The 22,187-nt window shown below is 47.8% G+C and overlaps 1 protein-coding gene across 4 annotated transcripts in view; it reads left to right on the plus strand.

Annotated features, from left to right (window-relative positions):
• Positions 1 to 22,187, plus strand: part of CAMTA2 (calmodulin binding transcription activator 2) — a 1,245,102-nt gene that overhangs the window by 160,931 nt on the left and 1,061,984 nt on the right. For all 4 annotated transcript variants that reach the window (XM_085638475.1, XM_085638477.1, XM_085638474.1 and 1 more), the window contains exon 2: positions 11,935 to 12,051. In XM_085638475.1, coding sequence (XP_085494601.1) covers positions 11,991 to 12,051 — 61 coding nt within the window. In that variant the 5' untranslated portion in view covers positions 11,935 to 11,990. The remainder of the gene's footprint in view (positions 1 to 11,934; positions 12,052 to 22,187) is intronic.

Below are 22,187 nucleotides of genomic sequence, written 5' to 3' on the forward strand. Positions count from 1 at the left end.
TGGGAAGGAACTGGGTTTGGAGAAAGATGACACTCTTATTAGGCATAGAGGATGCCTTATGTTCGCCTAAGCATGCTAAGGAAATCCACAATGTACTTCTAGATAAGGAGCTGGATTTCCTTTTTGTCACGGAGATGTGGCTTAAGTACATGTTAGAAATGGGAGTCTCTAGTTGGCAAGGGCTTGCACCTTTGTCCAAATAGGGACCCTTTTTCCTAGTCAGGATAAGGGAGTTACACTCCTAAAATAACCCTGCTCACTCCCTTGGTAGCTTGGCACGAGCAGTCAGGCTTATCTTAGAGGCAGTGTGTAAAGCAATTGTACATAACCAACAGTAATACAGTGTAAGCACTACAAAAGGACACAACACCAGTTTAGAAAAATAGCCAATATTTTTATATACTTTAAGATAAGACCAAAAACTATAAAAATCCACAATACAGTTCTTAAAAATCTACAGTTGTCAGAATAAGCTTTAAAAACAGTTCCTTGATGTTGATATCTCTGTCCGGGGCTATCACGGCGTCGTGAGCAAACAAGTCCCAACAGTTCTGGCTGATACGGTGTCTGGAAGAACCGCAAACAGTACCTTTTAGAAATGCAGGGCGCCGGCGACCTCTTGTTGAGTTTCCGAAAACACGGCGTCCGCAGGCATCGGTTCCGGAGGTTGGTGCAGGAGTCGTTGGGGCCCTCGAAGTCAAACACGTTGCAGGTCGATCTCCTCCCTGTTGGAGTTAGGAGCGCTGGTGTCGGCAGGCGTCGGGTGCTGCGGTGCAAAGTGCAGTGGTGCTGCGTGCGGTGCCTTCAGGTCGCGGTGCAGACAGCGGCTCGGTGGCGGCATCAGATGGCGTCGTCGGTGAGACCAGGGTCGCGGTGCGAGATGAAGGCGGTGCTCGTCACGGTGCTGACAGGTCACGGTGCAAGCAGCGTCGTCGTTGTTGCTGAAGCTCTGTCGTCGGCCGACGAACTGAAGTCGATGGCATCGACGTTGGTAGGCCAAGGCTGCGGTGCGGGATGAGGGCGGTGCGTTGTGTAACTTAACGGGTGGTGCCCTCGTACCACGGTGCCAGCAGCGGCGTCTATTTCGGTGTGGGGCGTCGTCGGGGAGGACAAAGCGTTGTCGTGAAGCGAGGCGGTGCGGAATACGGTGCCCACAGGTCGGGGTGTGAGCGACGGTTCGGTGGCGGCATCAGCAGGTGTCGTCGGTGAGACCAGGGTCGCGTTTCGGCGGTGCCCTCTGCGATGCCAAGACGTCATCATGAAGCGAGGCGGTGCGGAGTGCGGTACCCACAGGTCGCGGTGCGAGCAGCGGCTCGGTGGCGGCGTTAGCAGGCGTCGGTGAGACCAAGGTCGCGGTGCGGTGTTTTGGCAGTGCCCTCTGCGGTGCCGTCAGGACACGGAGTCGGCAGTGGCGTCGTAGACGTCGTCAAGTTGCTTTTCCTCTGTTGCAGCACAAAACACACAGTCCCCAGTGCTGCGAGCAGAAGAGCTTGAAGTCTTTGTTGTTCCACAGACTTCTTGAACAGGGGGCAAGCTCTACCTCAAGCCCTGGGAGAAACTCACAAAGCAGATTGCAGAAAGTTCAGTCCAGTCCTTTCACTGCCCAAGACAGAAGCAGCCACTGCAGGCCAACACAGTAAAGCACACAGCAAAGTGGTAGGTCCTCCTCACAGCTTCTCCAGCTCTTCTTCTTGGCAGTCATCTAGATCCGGAAGAGTTCTAAAGTTCAGGGGTCTCGGCCCCAATATTTATATCCCAAAATCCTTTGATCTCTTAGGCAGAGATTGTCTGTGCCCAGCCAGAACCAGTTCTGCCTTCTCCGGTGTGATTTCCTGGCAGGAGGTGGAGACGGTATTGTCGGAGGCAGACCAGGCCCTGTGAGGTGCAAGGAAATCTCCTCCCTCTTCCCCCATCGCAGCCCAGGTCTATTCAGCCCTTTCCTGACCCACTTAGACTATCTGGAGCCACTCCTGCCCCGCAGCCTTCTGCCATCCAAAACCCAGACAGGCAATCCACATTCCAGCAGAGGCACACGGGGTGACTGAGCAAGAAAATACCTACTTTCTAAAAGTAGTGTTTTCAAACACAGAATGTAAAAATCACCTTCACTAAAAGATGCATCTTTAGATTCTGACTTCAGGCATACTAAATTGTATTTCCCTACCTAGTTCCCAGGGCTAGTTATGTTTATAAGATGTTATAAACGCACTTCCCATTCTGTCCCATGGGGAACAAGTAGCCTTACAATAGTGAAAAACAAAATGGCCTGTGATTCACTATCAGGACATGCCACACACACCAGGGCATGTTCTACCTTTCACATACACTGCACCCTGCCCACAGGGGTACCTTGGGCCTTCCTTAGGGGTGCCTGACATGTAAGAAAAGGGAAGGATAGGGGCTGGCAAGTGTGTGTACTGGCCAAGTCGACATGGCAGTTACCAACTGCGCGCAGACTCTGCAATAGCAGGTCTGATTTACCTTTTTAAGGCTACTCGCGTGGGTGGCACAATCAGTGCTGCAGACCCACTAGTAGCATTTGATTTACAGGCCCTGGCACACTCAGTGCACCTTACTAGGGACTAACAAGTAAATCAAATATCCAATCATGGAACCACCAATCCATAACACAATTTACCACAGGAGCACTTGCACTTCACCACTGATCAGCAGTGAGAAAAGTGCGCAGAAACACTACGTCAGCAAAAACAGAGTCAAAACCGGGAGGGCAAAAAGCAAAAACTCAGGGTAAACACGTCAAAAAATGCCAAGTCTAACAGGAAAGTTGTAATCTAGACATTGCCTTAGCTTTTCCTAATGGTTATTCTATGCAGCACTTAGACAGAATTATCTCAAGAGTAGCAGGCCTTACAATAATTCACCTTTCCATAGTTGGATGTGTCACACATACTATTGCCAATTTAGAGAGAGTAGAGAGCCTCTGGTATTGCTTGAAAATCTCTCTGCAATCCTCTTTTTCAGTGGTCTTTATCTATTGTCTGCCAGGACAGATTACTAAGTTTATTGATGCTTCAGGAGAGGCATTAACCCCCTACTGCTTGCAATATGCCAACTTCACAGTGCTGGGAGATTTTTAACTATCATGTAGACGAGGAATATAACTCAGCTGCGCAACAACTAATTAGCAACCTTACCATTCTGAGCCTCCCCCAGCGGGTTATAGTTGCCACTCACATAGCTGGGCTTATCCTGGACCTTATTTTTACCAATCACCCAGCACTCGAAGTTGACAAGCTGTAGCAGCAGGTGTGGTCTGATCACATGTTTATTTACCCCTTTCTAGTTGACAGTAGCCAGAAATGGCACTGGAAACTGTCAGATAGAAAATAATGGTAAAGGGTATCGTCAATGGGGCAAGATTCAAGAAAAGACTCTCATAGATTGTATGATCAGCTCCACCCCTTCTCTTGGTGAGAACTTGGAGGAGGATTTGGAAAAAGTCAACAGCTGGCTTAAGGAAGCGGCTGATGTTTTAGCCTCGCTTAAACCTGGTGGTTGGAAACAGCAGGGTGTTTTTTCTCTTTGGTTCTCGACAGCAATGGCCAGTGAGAAATCAGCCTGTAAAAGGTTTGAAAGAACATGGAGAATCCATTACCTTCCAAAAGATAGGGATACTTATAAAGCAGCCATTAAGAAATATAATTCCATAAAAGAAGCCAAGATGAATTTCCTTGCCACCAAAATAGAGCAGGCTAGAAACGCAGACGAGAAATAATGGGTTCCTTTATTCAAGAGCTTTCAGCTCTGATTTCCTGCCTTCTCAAGAATTGTGTGATAACTTGGCCAACTTCTTTAAGCAAAAGATAGAAGCCATCCAAGCCACATTTACCAATAATAATAAGAAGGGGTTTGAGGGAAAACTATAACCTGTATCAACTTTCTATAGAGGTAATAGTATGTGTTGATTCCTATGTTAAAGGAATCAAAATCCGCCATTAAAAGCTATACATCTGGGTTGCCCTGTGGACCCATGTCCACCAGCAATTGTGAGAAAATCTCTGACCCGTGCTCAAGTCCCCTTATCATGTAAGCAGGAAGTGGTGAATCCTTTGTTGAAGAAGGCCTCGGCGGACTCAAGGAACTTGACCAGTTTCGGAACCATCTCACCTCTCCCGGGCTTGAAAACCACCCTTCAACCCCTACTTATTTATTACCTAGTAAGCCCTGCCACAGACAAAATGATGTTTAGCTTTAGGAAGGATTAATTTTCAAAAGAGTGGTGCAACTGTAGGTTTTGAGTAGGCATGTGGTATTGCTGAACAGATTGATGTTGTGCTTTCTCGGAGAGTGTTTGTTTGTAGCATGTATGGTAGAAATTTGAACAATGAGCTGCAAGTTTGTCAGCTGACAGATTGCACAGTCTGCTTATAGTTATAACTTAAAGCTTGACCCTATGATGACTGCCATCAGTGGTTGCAGGTGGTTCGTGACACCAGTTATGGAGGAATCCATAAGTCTGCAAGAAGTGTAAGCTCATTTGTACATTTTCGGAAGGATTGTAAATAATGGAGTTGAGCCCCTCAAGCTACATCACTGACATTAACCAGATCTATGAAGTGGCAACCTAAGAAGTTCTTCTTCGGCATGTCAGACGTGTGCTGTGGTTTAAGAAGGATGTGATACCTCTCCTCTACCATTCTCAACCTGGCAGAATCGGTTCAATCTTCCTAACCTGGAGTTTTACAAATTCCTGCAGCTTAAAGTAGGGCTTGCCAAAAAAAAAAATCTCTTAGGTGCTAGTCCTTCTATCACTACCCTCCTGAACCACCTATCTAAGGTAGGACACCTGGTCTCTTGCATATACAAAATTCTTTTGCTGAACCAAAACAAAAAGCTATGTCGTAATCAGCGGAAATGGGAAGCTGACTCTATCAAGATAGATATTGCTTTTAATTGGGTCAGCATTAACAAATCCCCCTTTTCACATAAAATCTCACCTATCGTCACAAACGAAATATATGTTAATAAATTGGACATACTGGACTCCCTCAAGGCTCTTCAAGGTCGGCCTTACAAAAGATCCTAACTGTTGGTGCTGCGGCAAACAAAAGGGCTCCCTTGCTCACATGCTATTTGAGTGCCCCCTGCTCCAAGACTTTTGGAATACAGTTTTTGACTGCATTACACATACTCGAAATATTCTTCCCACAAGAGATTTCCCATACATTATTCTGGGTCCTTTGGATCCCCAACTCAAGAAAGACAATGATTGTTTCTTAATGGACTTAATGCTCACTCTAGCCTGCAAACTAATTCTAAACAACTGTAAAAATTTCAAAGCGGTTTCTTTTTTTAAGTGGCAAGAGTGGTTATCTTTCCTCAGAGGCGCTGATAACATTGCTCTCCAATTCTCCCCATGGAGATCTTCGCGCTGCTCAATTTGGAATGCGCTAGACACAAGTGCCTTTATTTATAAACCCCCATGATCTCTCCCACAGGTAAACTCGCCTCCCCTTCAAATTTCTCCTTTCACGCTGGGTATAACCCGTCCACACTACTTCTTCTACACCAGATCCTATAGCTACTCGTGTCACCTTCTTCCCTCAAACATGAGAGACAAAATAATTTTATTCACACCTGTGCATACCAAGGTGTCATAGACGTCAATGCATATCATTCAATTTGTATGTAACCCTCAAGGTCATCTAAAAGTTTTTGTATAACATGTATGAACTTTATTGCAATCTCAACTATTCGAATTGTAATGATCTTCTACGACTCCATTTTGGTATTTCATGCCTACCTGACTATGTATCAACTCGTATGCAAAGTACTGATCGTCTACCATCGACGATTGTTTACTGTATCATCTAATGCACAGCCTCTACCCCTCCCCTTGTTGTATACTGCCTTTCTCACTGTATATTTATTTAGTTGACCACTGGCTATCTCTGGTTGTAAAATCTAATGAAACACTTTGAACTTGAAAAAAAAGGAGGATGTGAGTTGGCTGACCATGCACTGTATTCTAAAAAATCCAGAATACATTGCATGAGGGATAAAAGTCCTGAATTAGTACCGTGTTTATCTCAAAATGCAGAATGATGGGTAGGCAGTGGATTGTTGCTCTCGATCAACTCTTGCTGGCAGCACTTTCCATTGTCGTAAGAATGAGAGGAATATTTGTAGTGGAAATATGTTTTTCAGGCATGTTGTGAGAGTGGCTTGTCTAAAGTGTTGTTTGTTAGATATTACCCCGTCTCCAAAGATTGCATTGCTTATGAGGGTAGTGTTGCACACAGATCACTTACTGGTGTTTCTGACTGGTGTCTTTGATGCCTTTTAAATCTTGAGGAAATGAGCAGCGGAGAATTTTTAAAAGTTAGTAAGGTTTAGAAGAGGTTGATCCACTGAAGGTCATAGGAAAAAAGTCAAGGTGCTCATTTTTCAAAGGAGTGTTCAAGCAAAAAGGCTTGGGTCCTTATGCTACCTGGACTGGACCACTAGTAATATGAGCATACAAGATGTCCAGATAGATTGTTCATCACATATTAATGAAACAACTTGACAATAGACAACCATTCCCAAAGTCCGTGTGATTTATTTCACTTTTCTTTTTTTTTTTTAAAACAAGATTATGCCATTATTTTCATGTCATATCTCGGACAACACTTATTTTTAGGTCTCGCCTGGCGTAGGCTGCGCAGACATGCGCAGTCTCGCTGGCGAGATTTGATGAGTTGGGGTAGATTTCACTAGCGGGGTTTAAGCCCCGCCCCTCTTTTCCATTGGCTGGCATCACCGTTTATGCTAAACGGTGGCCAGCCATTGGAAAAGAGCTTCCAGTGACGTACAGTTTTCTTTTTTAGAGCCGTCCCAGTTGGACTGGCTCGCTTGGTGTACGTTTGTGGTAAAAGCTTTCTTATCTTTATGGGGCCATGTGTTTCAAACACATGGCCCCATAAAGACAAGCAAGCTTTCGCGAAGGACGAAAGTGAAAGCGGACTGTGCCTTAAAGCGGACCGTGCCTTAGCAGCTCAGCCAGGCAACACAAGTCAGAGCAGAGTGTTTGGACAAGTGCCGATCTCACCGTTTAATTTTTGTTTTGATGTTTTGTTTTCAAAGGATCGCTTTTAAAAACCTATGTTAACATAGCTTGTATTGTCTTTGCCCTTCAGTATCTGTTACTCCCTCTTTGTACTCCATATTGCTGCCCCACCTGAGCTCATCTGTTGCTTACCGTCATCTTTTCCCGTGCACTCGGCGTTTTTTTGGTGTACATAAAATGATGCCAGTCATCTGCCTGTTCTCGTTCGTCGCTGCTCATTGGCAGCTATTTCACTCCCCCCCGCCCACATTCTTTGCTTTCAGACACACTTACTCTTTCTTTGCTTGCTACTGGCCTGCTTGATAATCTGCTTTCACATACTTTTTTTTACCATCTTAGATGGGTGAAATAAAATGCACAAACATTGTCGTGATGCTGGGGTCATGTGTTTATTACATCGGAGGCCATCGGTGCTTGTAGTTGGCAAAGAGACAAACCAGACTGTTCATTGCTGTAACGGTGCTTGCCTGGGTGTCCCGAGCATGACTGCAGTGGGCTCATGACCGCAGCAGCTGTCTGTCCGTGCCGAGGGTTACCTCTTCTTGGGTGGGCGGAGCCAAGGAAGAGCTGTCCGACTTCGGATCTTGTCTGTCCCTCCCTTTGTGTTGCATTGCCTCTGCCCCCTTCTCTCTCTCTCTCTCTCTCTCTCTCTCTCTCTCTCTCTCTCTCTCTCTCTCTCCACAAACACACACACATACTAACTATCTCTATTTCTCTTTCGCTATTGCTTTCTCTCTCTGTCACACACACTCTCACACTCTCTCTATTTCTCTTTCGTAATTGCTTTCTCTCTGTCACACACTTTCTCACTCACACACAAACGCGCAGCCTTCTTTCTCCTTCCTTCTTTGTCTCTCCATTCTCTCAGTTTTCTCTTACACACACATTCACAGAGCTTTTTCTCTCCATATGTTCCCATACCAGGCGTGTCACGCACTTTCGTGCTTACTTTCCCTCCATATTAAAGAATAGTAAATAATACAGCACCCAGGCTAATATGCTGCATTGCTAAATACATATAAGGTCCCAAAGGCGAGACTGATGCATTGCAAATGCTTGTTCAAAGGAGGCAGCCTGGAAGTTGTTGGTGTTGATTGTAAGCGTGTAGTCAGGGTACATTATAGATTGTGGAATAGGCTACATAATTTCAGTAAATTAATTTGACCTTAGTTAAATGTCTTCTCTTCTGCGTTGAGAGCTCTCTCCAAGCCTCCTTACTTTGTATGGCAGGCTTTTCTCGAATAATATCCTAGGGATCTGTATCCATGCTTAACTTCGGCAAACTTGTTGTTGATCCCCTTGTTGAGCTGATTTGATCAGGGTGTCTGTATCACTTGAAGCGGCACAGCTTGTTTAAGGTAAGGGTGGGCGTAGTTCGCGAAGTAGCACTTCGCGAAGCTACGCAAAGTGAAGTTCGCACTACGCGAGCTACGCGTAGCACTTCGCGAACTGCGTAATAACATGTTCGCACTGTGCAAGATGTTGTTTTCAATGATTGCACAGTGCAGACAAGCAACCGGCACTGTGCAATCATTGAAAATGGCATCTTGCACAGTGCGAGCTGTAGTTTTCTGCTGCTGGAGTAGATTTTTACTCGAGCAGCAGCTTTCTCAACGCGAACTGGTAGTTTCTCATCGCGAGCGGTCGCGAGCATACGCACCCCCTCGCAATGAAAAACCTGACCTCCTCGCGTTGGGAATCTCGCCGGGAGGGTTATTTTCCATGCTCGCGATCGCCAACTTGATGTTGCTAATCGCGAACAAGGAAAAAGTCTCGCCGGGATGTCATTTTGCTTGCTCGCGGTCGCCAACTTGACGTTGAGGACCGCGAGCAAGCAAAAAATGACCGCAGCACTACGCAACACTACGCTACGCGTGTTCGCACTGTGCTACGTGCAGTTCGCGTAGTGCGAAGTAGCGCGAACTTCGCAAACTACGCGAGCGTAGCGTAGTGCTTTGCCCAGGCTTAGTTTAAGGTTGAAGTGGAGTTGGCGAAAGTATTGTTGACCATAGTTGTCATAGTTGTAGTAGATAGGCAATTGATGGATTTGGTAAAAGGGATGAAGATTTTTTTTGTGGTTGTAAAAATGTAGGGCAAACAGTGGCGGCTCCCCCATTGGGGCGTGGGGGCATCGCCCCCCCCCTGCTTTCTCGCCGTGCGAGAAGACAGAAACATAATGGTAATAACTACCATTTTTTTTTTCAGAAGTGCCTGGTTGGGGGTGGGCGGTCCTGCTCCAGGGCATGGGGGGAGTGGCTTGCCCACTATTATGCATACTGACTGTTTGGTCGGCCCCAGCCGACCAAACAGTCACTATACACAACAGTGGGCAAGCCACTCCCCCCATGCCCTGGAGCAGGACCGCCCACTCTTCCTTTTCGCTATGTAGGCTGCTGCATGCAGCCTACATAGAGAAAATGGCCCGGGTGGGGTGCGCGGCAATGCGCCTCACCACTTGTGATTGGTGGAGCCTGGAGGGGAGGGAGGCTCAGGCTGCCTTTGCTGATGACGAGAGCTGCAGCCTGCAGGCAATGAAAAAACGCAGGACGGCGGGAGCGGGAGCCGGGACCCATCTAGAAGCGGGATAGTAAGTGTAAGTGTATTAAATAGTTTTTTAACAAACCTCAAACCCCCCCCCCCCCCACCAGGGGCAGTGTGTAGGGTTAGGTGGTATGGCTTGGGGTGGTGTTTAGGGTTGGGTGTTGGGGTTCGGGCTGGTTTTCTAGGGCTTAGGGTTGAAATTTGGTTGGGTTCCCGGAGTCTAGGGCTCAGGGCCCGATTCATGTTCGTGCATAATGGTGTTGGGAAGGTTTGAGGGTGGTTTGGCTCGATTGGATCCAGATTTGGCTGATTTTGGGGTGTTTTTGTGGGTTTGCGAGGGGGGCGTGTTTGGATGAAAATTCGTCCCCGTTGCAGTGGATGGGTTTTTGTAATTCTTGCTGAGATTGTTGGGAATGGTTGGAACTAGTGTCCCAGTGAGTTTGAAGATGATCGAAGCAGTAGAAGTGCTGAAAAGAGCATTTTTTGTGAAGGCCCGGTTTGCAATGTTATCCAATGGGCGGTGTTGGGGTGCGTGGAGATGTGGTTTTTAGGGGGTTCCAGTTGCTCGACAGGAATGGGGCTGCTGTGAGTGGTAGGGAGGAGGAATTCGTGGGTGTGCAGGAAGTTTGGGAGGAATCAATCTATGGGAAGGGTGTTTTTCGGCAAAGTCGAGGAAGGGAAACTGCTCCCATAGAAGCCCATGTTAAACGTGAGTTTTGCATGTTTTTGGGGTTCGATTGTAGTGGATTTGCTTAGCTGGGATGAGAGTTGGGAAGGTCTAGTTTTTATTGCAAGTGGTTTGAAGAAAATCCAGGGAGGGGAAGAGGTGTTTTGGGCCTAGTTTCAAAGTGCGTTTTGACGCTCTTTTAGGCCTCGTGGAGCTCGTGGTAATGCAGGTTTTTGGGATGGTAATTTGAGGTGTTCTAGGGTTTTGGGAATGGGTTTAGGGGTTTGGGAGCAATGTTGGGAAGGTCTAGTTTGTGGGAAAAAGAGCAGTTTGGTTGTAGGTGAAGGGGAAAGGGTAATTTGGGCCTGTTTTCTAGGTGCACTTTGTGCCATTGGCGAACAGTGCCTGTAATGGGTAATTGCAGACGAGAGCCACAGGAGGGCGACTGATTTCAAGCCTTTCATTTGTATGCATCAGTGGCGGGCAGAACCATTGGAATTATATGGTTTTGTGGGTGCAACATTTTCTTCATAAATAATTATGGATTTGGCGTATTTGCACCGTAATCCAGCATCAGCGGCATAATCTGCAGATTAAAGAAAAAAAAAGCTTTTACTGAATACTGAATACTGAAATATTTATAAAGCGCTCGAATGCCGAGGCGTCTTGGCGCTGGGATAACGTAGAGAATGGTGAGAGTGGATCAATGAGGAGGATTGAAAAGCCAGGTTTTTAATGCTTTCCTAAAACATTGTTTAGATTTTTGTGAGCGCAGGTGGGAAGGTAGAGAGTTCCACAATCTGGAGGCCTGGTATGAAAAAGACCTGCCGCCCCAATCGCCAACCACTAGCACAATTGAAGCACTGCTTACACCACCGATTCCCCCTTAAGTTGTTTGGGCTAGTTCGCTATGCTTGCTCGCCGTAGGGCAGTACGGCATTATTTTTATGCCCCACCACTTTTGAATGTCACCAGCCGCCACTGAGGGCAAACTCAACCCAAAAGTATTGGAGCGCTTTACGTGAAGCACCAGTTACATTAAAGACGTTCACATTAATTTATTCAAAATGTTTTTATTTTTATTTATATATATATATATTTTTTTAAGGGTGGGGATATTAAGTGATTCGTTGAACTAACACAGACACTTGAATTTCAAAGTCTGGTTGGAGGTAAGCTTGGTAACTGCACTGACAGCCCTAATGCAAGTGGCACTCTAGTCTGGGGTAGAGCGGCTTAGGCTGTGTACCCGGTCTGATTCTGCGGGTATTCTGACTGTAGGGAGGGAAGCTTGATAGCTGGGCTGAGATCCCTTACACTTCATTGTAACTATACCTTTAGATCTAAGTGTATTCAGCTGTGTGCATCTATATTTGGGAACTGTGCCACCGTCTCAGTGATATAGCACCTACCCAGAAGAACCGCTCTCAGAACATGTGAACTGTCTAATAGTGACAGTTTCTGTCGAACACATGCATGTGCACTTCGGTGTAAAACGTTGAGTTAACTCGTTCTCAGTGAGTGAAAGCCACTCCCACCACCAGATTCATTTCTACTCACACTGATAGATTACTTGTGACTGCTCTCGGGCAGCCTCTACTGCTCTCTTTCTCAGATGGTGAAGACCTTCCGCTCATGGATTCTTTTTTCTCTCCAGTTACAGGGCAGAGCCTTTCAAGGAGACAGCCCGTTTGAAACATCTTGGAAAGCTTGATGGTACATGAGAGAAAGAATACGCTTAAGATGAATAACAAGGACACTCCAGAGGTTTCTGGTAAGTTTGTAAGTGGAGTGGTAGAAATGTGCACAGCAAAATCATAACAGCAGTTGCCAAGTTGAGTATACTTTTATTGTATGTGAACTTGGGTGATAATCCTTTTTTACTTCATTGTGGCAGGTGTGCGGTAGTGCACAGCTCTTTAGTTGACCAAAGTGCCTTTTTCCTGACCAATATTTGATGAATTGGCAGTCGTCATAGTTATTACAAAGTGCAAGTTATTCTCTGGAGAAGAAAAACAATTTTAATGCTGCAATCTAAACAGTTGCACATTACTTTCAGAGGTTGTAGTGCCCATCAGATGACCAGTCTACAGTCCAGCTACTGTTACAAATGGTGCACAATCTGCGACTCCTGTAGTGGCATTGCAATGATTGTGTGAGCTTAGAGTCTGCTCTCGCCAGGCAGTATCCTAGGCTCATTAATATTTATTTTTTTTAAAACAAACTTTATTGGTATTTCTTAAATACATGCAGCATAAGGTATTAGTACGGTTGTATTTTACAATTTGGACAGCATGGCCCGAATCCTGGTCATGTTAAAAAGCATTCTCCCTGCTTACCTGTTTGTTCCTCTTATCTGAAGCCGGCCTTTGTTGTCTGAGCCTCCTCACTGTCTTTGGTAATGTCCGATTTGCCTCGCCTCCTGAAAGAGACTAAAGTTGCTGCTCCCTTTCTTGGAGGGGTTTGTTCTGCATTCCTCCTTCTCGCCCCCTCATGTTCTTGGATGCCTGAGTGCTAGTCTAGTTGCCCAGTTAGGGATCTAAACTTGGCAAATTGTGTTTGGTTTACAAGTCAGAAAGATCCAGCTCTGACACGAGTCCGAGAACCATGCAACTAGTCCATTGGGTGCTTTGTCCCAGCACCGATGATGAATCACTATCCACTTTCTTGCCATGAACCCAGGCGTATCCCATCTTTTTCGTCCTTTCAAATCGTTCTAGTGCACCATTGTTTGTTATGTTACTTGCTGTGACCTGGGTGTCTAACCAGGTTACCATTTCAGTCACTGAATGTAGTTTTTGTGGGTTAATGCAGACATTGTAAGTGAAAGTTTTTCAACAGAAAAGGATCCCGACCATTATTTACCTCCCGCCTTCTGTCAAGGGCTGGGGATTACTTACACATTTACCAGCTGGTAGGACTCTGTTACAATAGGCCAACACAGATTTTGCAATGTGCCAGAATAGCTTCTAAAGAAAGGGTTTTTAAAGGCTACCTAATAGCTTTACATTTTTACTATTTTTGGGTGTTCCAGAGATGAGCAGTTCACTGTTGGAGCTGCCCTATTGGACTATATCTCTCTGTCCTACCCACTTGGTTGTCTTTTACTCTGAAGGTTCCTGTTTTTCATGAGAGCTTTGGGACATGTGCCATCATTAAAATAGTTGGTCATATCTGATATTGCAAAGATGGCTGTTGAAATTGAAGCATTTTATGTGTTTTTTGTACATCTTTGTTTTCAAATCCTGTGTTGTAGTCTTTTTTTATCTTTAAACAGATTTTATTAATCCCACCATTTAAGCAATTACGCTTATTAGATGTCAACAATGGTATGTAGTATGTTTTGCGTACATTGATTATTCAACTATTATAATCCATTTGTCCCAACAACTTGCTCCCTCCGCCTGTGGAGTTGCACCCATGATCGTAGTTCACTTCAGGTCCGGTGGGTCAGCCACAAGAAAGCCAATCCTGTGATAGTCAATAGTGGAAGGGTGTCTGCTCTTCGTCATGCTTTGTTTTCAGGAGTGTGGGTGGGTGGGTGGGGGATTGGGTGCGCTAACTCACACTCATGATCACTTGCCATTCGAGCCTGCAAGGGTGGGGGGGGTTGGGGTCCCAGGCGGCATCTGCAGGTGAGGGCCAGGATTCTTTAAACAATTAACTAATGCCCCCCCAGGCGCGGACTGTGTCCAGTGTGCCTATGCCCCTCCTAAACTCCCTCAGGAGAACCTACCCTTCATAACTAGCCCATTGGTCCAGTTTAATCCTCCACACTCTCGCACGAGGGGCCCCGGGGACTTCCAGTTCCTGGTGACCTCCCTTTTTGCTAAGATAAACGGCAGGTCCTGAAATCTACTTGTGATTTTAGTTTTGGATGTATGGGGAAACCAGCCCATGAGACAAGTACCCGGGTAGCATGGCACCTCCCTCTCCACTATTTTCGCCACAGTTGTTGTTGCCTCCTCCCAGTACCCCTGCAGGGTCAGGTATTGGCATATCATGTGTATAAAATGAGCTCCTATCTATTTGCATCTCTGGCAGGCCACATCGTTCACATTGAAGTATCTATTGATACGGTCTGGAGTGAGATTGGCCCTGTTCAGTATGTAGAAGTTAATTAACTTACATCTGGGGTTCTGGGTACTCTTCGGTATTCTGTCTAGTATTTTTACCCAGTCTCCTTCTGGGATGGGGGATTCCTAGGTGACCCACCCATTTGCTGCGCAGCACGTCTAATGGTAAAAACTCGTCTTCCAGTATCGCCCTGTATAGGACTGTCACTGCTCTGTAGGTGCCTGATGATGTCACGATGTATTGACAGGGCCTATTTGGTTGTGGTTCTGTCGGCCCTGCATTCCAATATTTACGTAGTGCTACTGTCACTGCCCTATGAAGCAGGAAATGACCCTGCTGTAGAATAAATTCTGTCCTAAATTCTTCGAAGGGGAGAAGCTCCGCCTCATAATAACAGGTCTCCCACTTTTGTTGCCCCAGCCTCTGCCCACTCTGTCAGCCTTCCCCATATTTCACCATGAGGCAATGCAGCGAACGCCCTTAGGGGCAGGTCAGGTAAGTAAGGTAATTTTCGATGCTTCTTCTGTAGGCAACGAGTCCAGCACCGGCACATCACTTGGAGCTCTCCAGTATTGTCCTGGTTTGGGCACCATCTCCGCAGCAGCACTCCAAATAGCCTATCTAGAGTCAGAACAAATGGTCCGGTTGTCCGGCGGGAGTCCAGTCTGCTCGCCATCCATTGTGTGAACCACTGTAGTTCTGCAGAGAGATAGTATGCCTCGCTGCATAGACCACTGTCCATCACCGGGCGCTGCAACGTAGCAAGCGCCACACTTCTGCATCCTGAGCCCCATAGAAACCCAATGATCATTAAGTCAAATTCCCTGAATACTCCCCTAGGGATCCTCACAGGCAGCACCATGAACAAGTGCAACAAACGCGGGAGTGCCACTATTTTAAGGAGTGCCTCTCTGCCCTCCACCAAAAGAGGGAGCGTTCTCCAGAATTCCATGTTTCTTTTTCAGGGATGTAACAGCTATACTCACATTCCCTTCCAGGAGATCAAAGGGGTCATGGTATATGCGAACCCCTAAATATTGCAAATGGCAGGGTTCCCAACGTAGCGAGTCCAGAATGTCTGGGGGTTCCCTGTCCGCCTGCGTTGGGAACAGTTTGGATATTTGCAAGTGTACCCTTAATCCTGATAGGGCTCTGCATTTCACTAGCATGTCCCTAGCTCCTCTCAAGTAGTCCACCATATTATAGGAAATATCAATAAATCGTCCGAATTTAGGGCAATCCAGTGGGATGTGCTTCCAATCAATACTCCCTGATACCATTCTCCTGATCTGGCATGGCAGACCAGAGGCTCCATTGCCAGAGCAAATATCAGTGGAGACAGGGGACAGCCCTGTCTTGTTCCGTGGCCTGTGCAATAACTCTCTGAGACGGCTTGTCCTGTTCGGTCTCTAGCCCTTAGGTCGTTATGGAGGAACTTTGTCCATTGCAGGAATCCCAGTCTCAATTTGAGGTGCTCCAGCACCCCATATAAATAGCTCCATTCCAGGGTGTCAGACGCTTTTCGACGTCAACAGCAAATACGGCAGCATAAGCGCGATCCTAGGTATCAGTCTCTAATAGGGTCAATAGTCGCTGGATATTAAGTGCCAAAATACAGCCCGGTATAAACCCAGCTTGATCTTGGTGTACTAATTTAATCATATGTTGAAGAAGCCCGGTGGCTATAATTTTGCTTAAAAAGTTATAATCAATATTAAGCATTTATAGGGGTCTATATGCTTTGTAGTCAGTGGCAGGTTTACCCAGTTTCAGCAGTGGCAACCACTGCCTCTCTTGTCGATTCAGGTAGTCTTCCTGATTCTCTTGCCCTGTTAAACAAGTCTACAAGCTTTGGAGCTTGGTCTTCCCTGTATTTGTCTGAAAACTCACAAGAAGTCCATCAGATCATGGTATCTTTCCCCTGTCCAGATCTTTATTCGCCGCCCTAACTTCCTGTATGGTGATATCAGCTCCCATTTCTTCAGCTTCATTGTGTGTCAGAGTGTGTAGGGGGTATGGGACCAAATAGATTTTTATAGCCTTTCCCTGTTGTCATCCATATAGCTTGTATATAATTCCTTATAGTAGCATAGAATTTGCTGATTAATCTCCTCCTGTCTGTTTAATGTGATGGATATGTAGGTCGTACTTTCCACAATCATAGATCCCCACTTAGCTGGGCTGGCCAGACATGCAAACATGGTGCCTGTAAGGTTGCGCTCTGCATGGGCCTTGACCATATAGTTCTTATAATCAAAGCATCTAAGGCGCTCCACCTGATTTGCCACCTGCTCCCTACACTCCAACAGCCTCTGCTTTAACTCGGGCCGTACTGGTCTTTGTCGTTCTACTTCTTGTGGTGCTGACTCTGCTCTCCGGATCTCCTGAAAAAACGTGCTGCTAGCTCCCACAGTTGCGACCAAACATTTCACCCTAATCATGACTTTAAAAGCATCCCACTCTGTTTGCAGAGAGGATGTTGTGCCACTATTGTCTGTGAAGTATTGCTTGATATTGTCCCCAATAGTTTTGTGGTATGTTGGCTCATCTAGCGATTCTGATTTTAACTGCAAATTGGGAATGTGCGGTCTCGTGCGCTCCCACGGTAAGAGTAGTAGTGCTAGGTTGTGGTCCGAGATAGTATGCGTCAAATATTCAATGCCTTGGACCATGGTGTGTACGTCTGGGGTGCATAAGAACGTATCTAGTCTAACATGCAGTTCATGCAGGGCCGAGAAAAAGGATTAGTCTCTCGCTTGCGGATTCTGCCTTCCCAAATGTCTATCAGCTCTCACCGGTTTTGCTAGTCCATGAAGGCTTGAGCTGTTCGGGTGACGCGAGTGTCTCTCAGTGGGGGATGTGATCTGTCAAGGATAGGGTCTGCTACGCAGTTGAAGTCACCCCCCATTACAGTCGAGTGTATAAGGAAGGGGGCCAATGTGCCTGATAACACAGGCCTGATAACACAGACCAGAGGAATGTCCTCTGGTCTGTGTTTGAGGCATAAATACTCACCAGCGCTATATCCCGCCCCTTTAATCTCGGGTCAATCAAATGTGAGGTGTGTTGTAAGGGCACCCCCACTCGTATCCAGATCATGGTGCCCCAGGCATAGGCTAAATAAGTGGTAAAGTAAGCCAGACCCCTTCATCTCCTCTGCAGAGCTGTGCCCTCTTTGGTCGTAAGGTGAGTCTCCTGCAGTGATACTGTGTGAATGCATCTCCTATTAAATTGTGAGAATACTTTATATCTTTTTGTCATTGTGTGCAACCCCCTAATATTCCACGCCATGAGTTTATACGTCACAGGGGAGCCATCTGAACTTCGCACCTCCTCTCTGGTTCCCACCCCCTTGTATCATCTATATATCTCTTATTGGGTTCCCATATGGCAACCTCTCTCAGCACAAGTCCCACGGGCGCAACTCTCAATCATGCACGCAACTAAAAAGAAACAAATACCCCAACTCCCATACCCCATGACAATCGGGAAATGGCCCACCATCCAAACTTGCAAACCTTGCACAACCATTTGCAGGCGTACCCACAGGTAACTCTGATTGCAGGAGTGAGGCCAGCTGGTGCTCCTCAGCCGCGCGCACCCATCTAACATTCTAAAACAATAGGATATAACCCCTGGGTCAGAGGGGATGGACCTGCATAAAGCCATGTTGCTTTTATCTCTCCGGCTTCAGGCAGTGTCCAATAGTAGTGTGTAGTGTCTAACCGCTGGGTACTTCAATTAATATCATCAGAGGACCCTGGGGTTATTTTGGGTAATATCACACTCGAATCCACGGACTCCATGGATCCCTGATTGGAATCAGATTCTCTTGTTTCTATCTCATCAGCTACCAATGAGGGATCGGTTTTACTGCTGCTTAAAGATGCAACAGCCTCCATAGCTTTTTTTTTTGCTCTTGTTGGACTTCCTCCGATGTTGGGATCACTGTGTTTCGCCACTTGGGTCTTTGTTGGGACCTATATCTGTGAGGGTGTCTGTCCCTCGAATCGTGACTGGCACCCGGTAGTGATTGATAATCCAAGCAGTCCCAAACTTGTTGCGGGGACTGAAAAAATGGTGCCCTCTCCCCTGTTGTCACTCTAACTTTAGCAGGAAAGAGCATTGCGTATTCCATACCCACTTGTCTGAGCTTTTTCTTGGCTTCCAGGAAGGATGACTGTTGTCGCTGCACTTCTCTTGAAAAATTCAAGAAAATCCTGAACGTACTGTTTTCCACAGCAAGATCTCCCTTGGGTCAAGCCTGATTCTACATGTAGTCTCTGTACTTGTAGTAGAGCCAGCGTGCAATCACTGGTCGTGGTGGGGCCCCAGGGAGCGGCTTCCTTGACGGGACTCTGTGTGCCCTTTCCAGTGTGAAAAACGGAGACAGACTCTCCTGCGGCACCTCTTCTCTGAGCCATTTTTCTAGCTAGTCCACCATGCTGTTTCCCTCAATTTGCTCGGGCAGTCCCACCTCTCAGATAATGTTGCGGCATGGCCGATTTTCGGCATCCTCTGCTCTCATTTCTAAGGTTTGGACTTTGGTTTCCAACACATTGAGTTGTCTGGTTGCTGTCAACAGGGTCTGTGGTGGATCAGATATATCTCTCTCTGTGACGGTGACCCTTTCAGCCAGCCTACGATGATCATCTCGCAGGATTCCTAGGTCCGTTACAATAGAGTCTATCTTGGTCTCAAGTGTCTCACGCGAGGTTTTAATTGCTTGCATAATATCTTGTAACATGGGGCCCACTGTGGCGCTCAATGGCCCAGTGCTGTCCGCATTCTCCCACCCGCTGGGCATGTTGGCTGCAACTGCTGCCATGTCCGGTTCTTGGTCCTTCTTCCTGACCATTTTCCCCATAGTAAAGGAGTTTGGGAAGTAAAGGGTAGGCAGATCTCACCACACCTATTAATTCTGAGCCGTCCTCGCACTAGTTTGCAGTGGGGTCTATATAGTTTTCCACCCTGCGCTGCTCGGTCCGGGTGCCGCTCTATACCCCGTGCACTACTCCACTCTCAGCATATCCCCGTCCGTTGGCCGTTGAGCTTGTTCCTATTCCTGCTCTCTGTTGTATCCCCGCCCCCTGGTATGGCAATTCTTGTATTGCAGGCTAATGTTCTGCTGCCAGTACTACTTCACAGTCTGCCTCCCAAGTCCAGAAGAAGAGCACTGCTAAGCTCTCACCTCCCTGCCTGAGCACAGGCCTCCTCTATTTACTTTACAGGTTACCGCACGCTCCCAGTGACCGGTCTAGCACTCCCGCCAGCTTCGCTGTCCTGGATGGTGGTCCTCAGGAGTATCATGTAACAGTATGGCCAAGAAGACGGAAGTGAGGGGGAGCGACCTGACATTAACATCTCATCTAAAGCTGCCCATATCACTCAGTGAGGTTTCTCTTTTGTCTGGGGCCGACTCAGGGTTGGAGAGGAGACTTCCAGGGCACATCCAAGCCTCCCCAGGAGTCAGTCACTGTGTCACCGGGGGTGGGGAGAGGCATTGTACACTATGGAAGGTTTGTTGTGGGGATCGAGGCTCAAGGGCGTCCTCACAGTTAGGAAATGCTGCTACACTGATCTCATACATGCAGCATGGGGAAACAGGTCATGCTGCTATTGCCACTGTTGTATGATTTCCCCCCAGCAGCAGGCACCACGGGCTAGCGCAGCGCCACCTCACTCAAGCCACGGCCGCAACCTCCTTCTCTGGCTTAATCGCGGATGCCGTCCAAGACCGTCACAGGCCAGCTGCTCACCAGTATTCTCTTCCAGGCCTCGGGGCTCCGGGGGACAGCCTTGTTCAGTCATCCTGGACCTTTGCCAACGCCTCGGCCCGCCTGTATGCGTGCAAGCCTCGCCACGGCCCAGCACCACTCCTGTCTCACCGGACTGCGTCTGCACCTCGCAAGCTGCCGATGATCAGCTCCGGTGGGCCTGGCACTCCTCCTTCGCAGCGCTGCTCCCGCCTCAGGACATGTCTGACCCGGTCTCCGGGATATTTCTCCCCGCAGGTATCATGGCAGGCAGCGTGCTGCCTCCGCAAATGTCTCTCATTCAGCTCACCTCCACAGTCTTGCATTAGCCATCTTGGGGCTGGTCAGCTCCCAACTCCCTCTGGGGCACGCTATATTAGAATTTGCCGCACTGACAGCAGGGGGGGTGTCCACCACTCATGAAACTCCCCCCAAACCCCCCCCCCCCTCCATAACATATACTCTTAAGTGCATTATAACCTCGCGGTAAATGCTAACTTTGGGATGGCTGCATCAAAACATGTTGTGTTTGGTGTCAAACGCTTTGGAATACTACCCCCCCCCCCCCCCCCCACCACCACCAGTTCTGGTGGCGGGGGTAGCATTCCACCCTTCTAGAGGGAGAGACATGTTCACACTGACTATACCCAGTTAAATCCTTTCTAGCCCTGGCATCACAAAATGGATGCCACTGCCACAGACACGGGTCTGGCCTCCTGCTGCTGGGAGAAACTCCGGCAGGGGAGACCTGGACAATAGGTTTCCTGTCACAGGGAGGTGTAACCACCTCCCCAGACAGGCAGATGTGTATTGGGGCAGGGTGGGTGCATTCAGAGAATGCTTTTGAGACACTGCCTGGGGCACAGAAGGTGTCCCTGTGCATAGCCCAGTTCAAACCGGTTGCAGGGGCACTCAGCCCCTGCTCTGGCGCGAAACTCGACAAAGGGGAAGGGGTGTAACCACCCCCACCCCAGGCCCACCCATAGGTGGAGCCTTAGAGTTAGTCCATCCCCTAAACTTAGTATAAGTATAGGAATCCAGTCCCTAGGACTTTAGATTACACCGGACGAACCTCTGAAACATATATCCTGGACCTTCGACTTTCTATCACGACTAGAAGACAGAAGAAATCTCCCTTGGGGTCAAGGAGTGACTCCCCTGCTTGGCAGGCACCAAAGAAGCAACTGACCGGTCTGCATTGCTGAAGCTCCCGCCGGACACTGGACGCTAAAGTCTTTGCATCACCAGAGGTGGATTTCCAGACTTCCCCGAGGCTACCCTGAGTCCACAGCAAAGCTGAGGCCCGTGGCTATCGTGGTTAACGTGGAACCGTGACCCCTGGACACAGTGAACTTTTGCAGCAGCAACACCTTCCTGGTCATCCTCGAAGTTGTGCTTTGGGCTCCGCGTAGCCCCAGCCTTGAGCACCTCCTGCACCGAAGATTGTTGGCCTCCACTCCACGAGTGACCCGTGGGCCAGCTTCCAGTGCGACCGCTCGAGGCTCCTTCGCGATCACTAGCCCGTTGGCTAGCAGGTCCCCATGAAGGCAACTCCACTTCTGTTGTGGCTTTTCTGGTTGCTCCAGACTTGCTCTTACTTACCCTCGCTGGGTGAGTCCATCAGACCATGCTGGTCTGCACCGCAGTCCTTTCTCTGATTTCCTGTGACTTGCCGTTGCCAAGGCTTGTTGAGTCCTTTCTGTTCGCAGACACCGCAGCACTCGACAGACTTCGTGGGACAGCTCGAATCCGGCTCGTGGACTTCTTCGATGCCTCCTGGATCTTATGGCTGAAGAGTCAATACACCCATCAACTCACCTGAAGCACCCGACATCTGTGGGCATTGGTCCATCCTGCCCTAGGTCACTGGCAAGTGACCCAGACTCTGTCCCCACTGCTTTCAGGTTCCTTACATCCTAGATCCAGGCTTGGATCTCTCTGGACACTTCTCCTCTTCATGGCAGCAGCAGTTCTTTGCAGGCTTTCATTGAAATCATCGACGCAAAATGACACCAAAAGACACCTATGCACCCAGCTTCCCTGGGTGAGGTAACTCGAGTACTCCGGTACTCTCGTG

Source organism: Triturus cristatus, chromosome 12, assembly GCF_964204655.1.
Source record: "Triturus cristatus chromosome 12, aTriCri1.1, whole genome shotgun sequence".
NCBI lineage: Eukaryota > Metazoa > Chordata > Amphibia > Caudata > Salamandridae > Triturus > Triturus cristatus.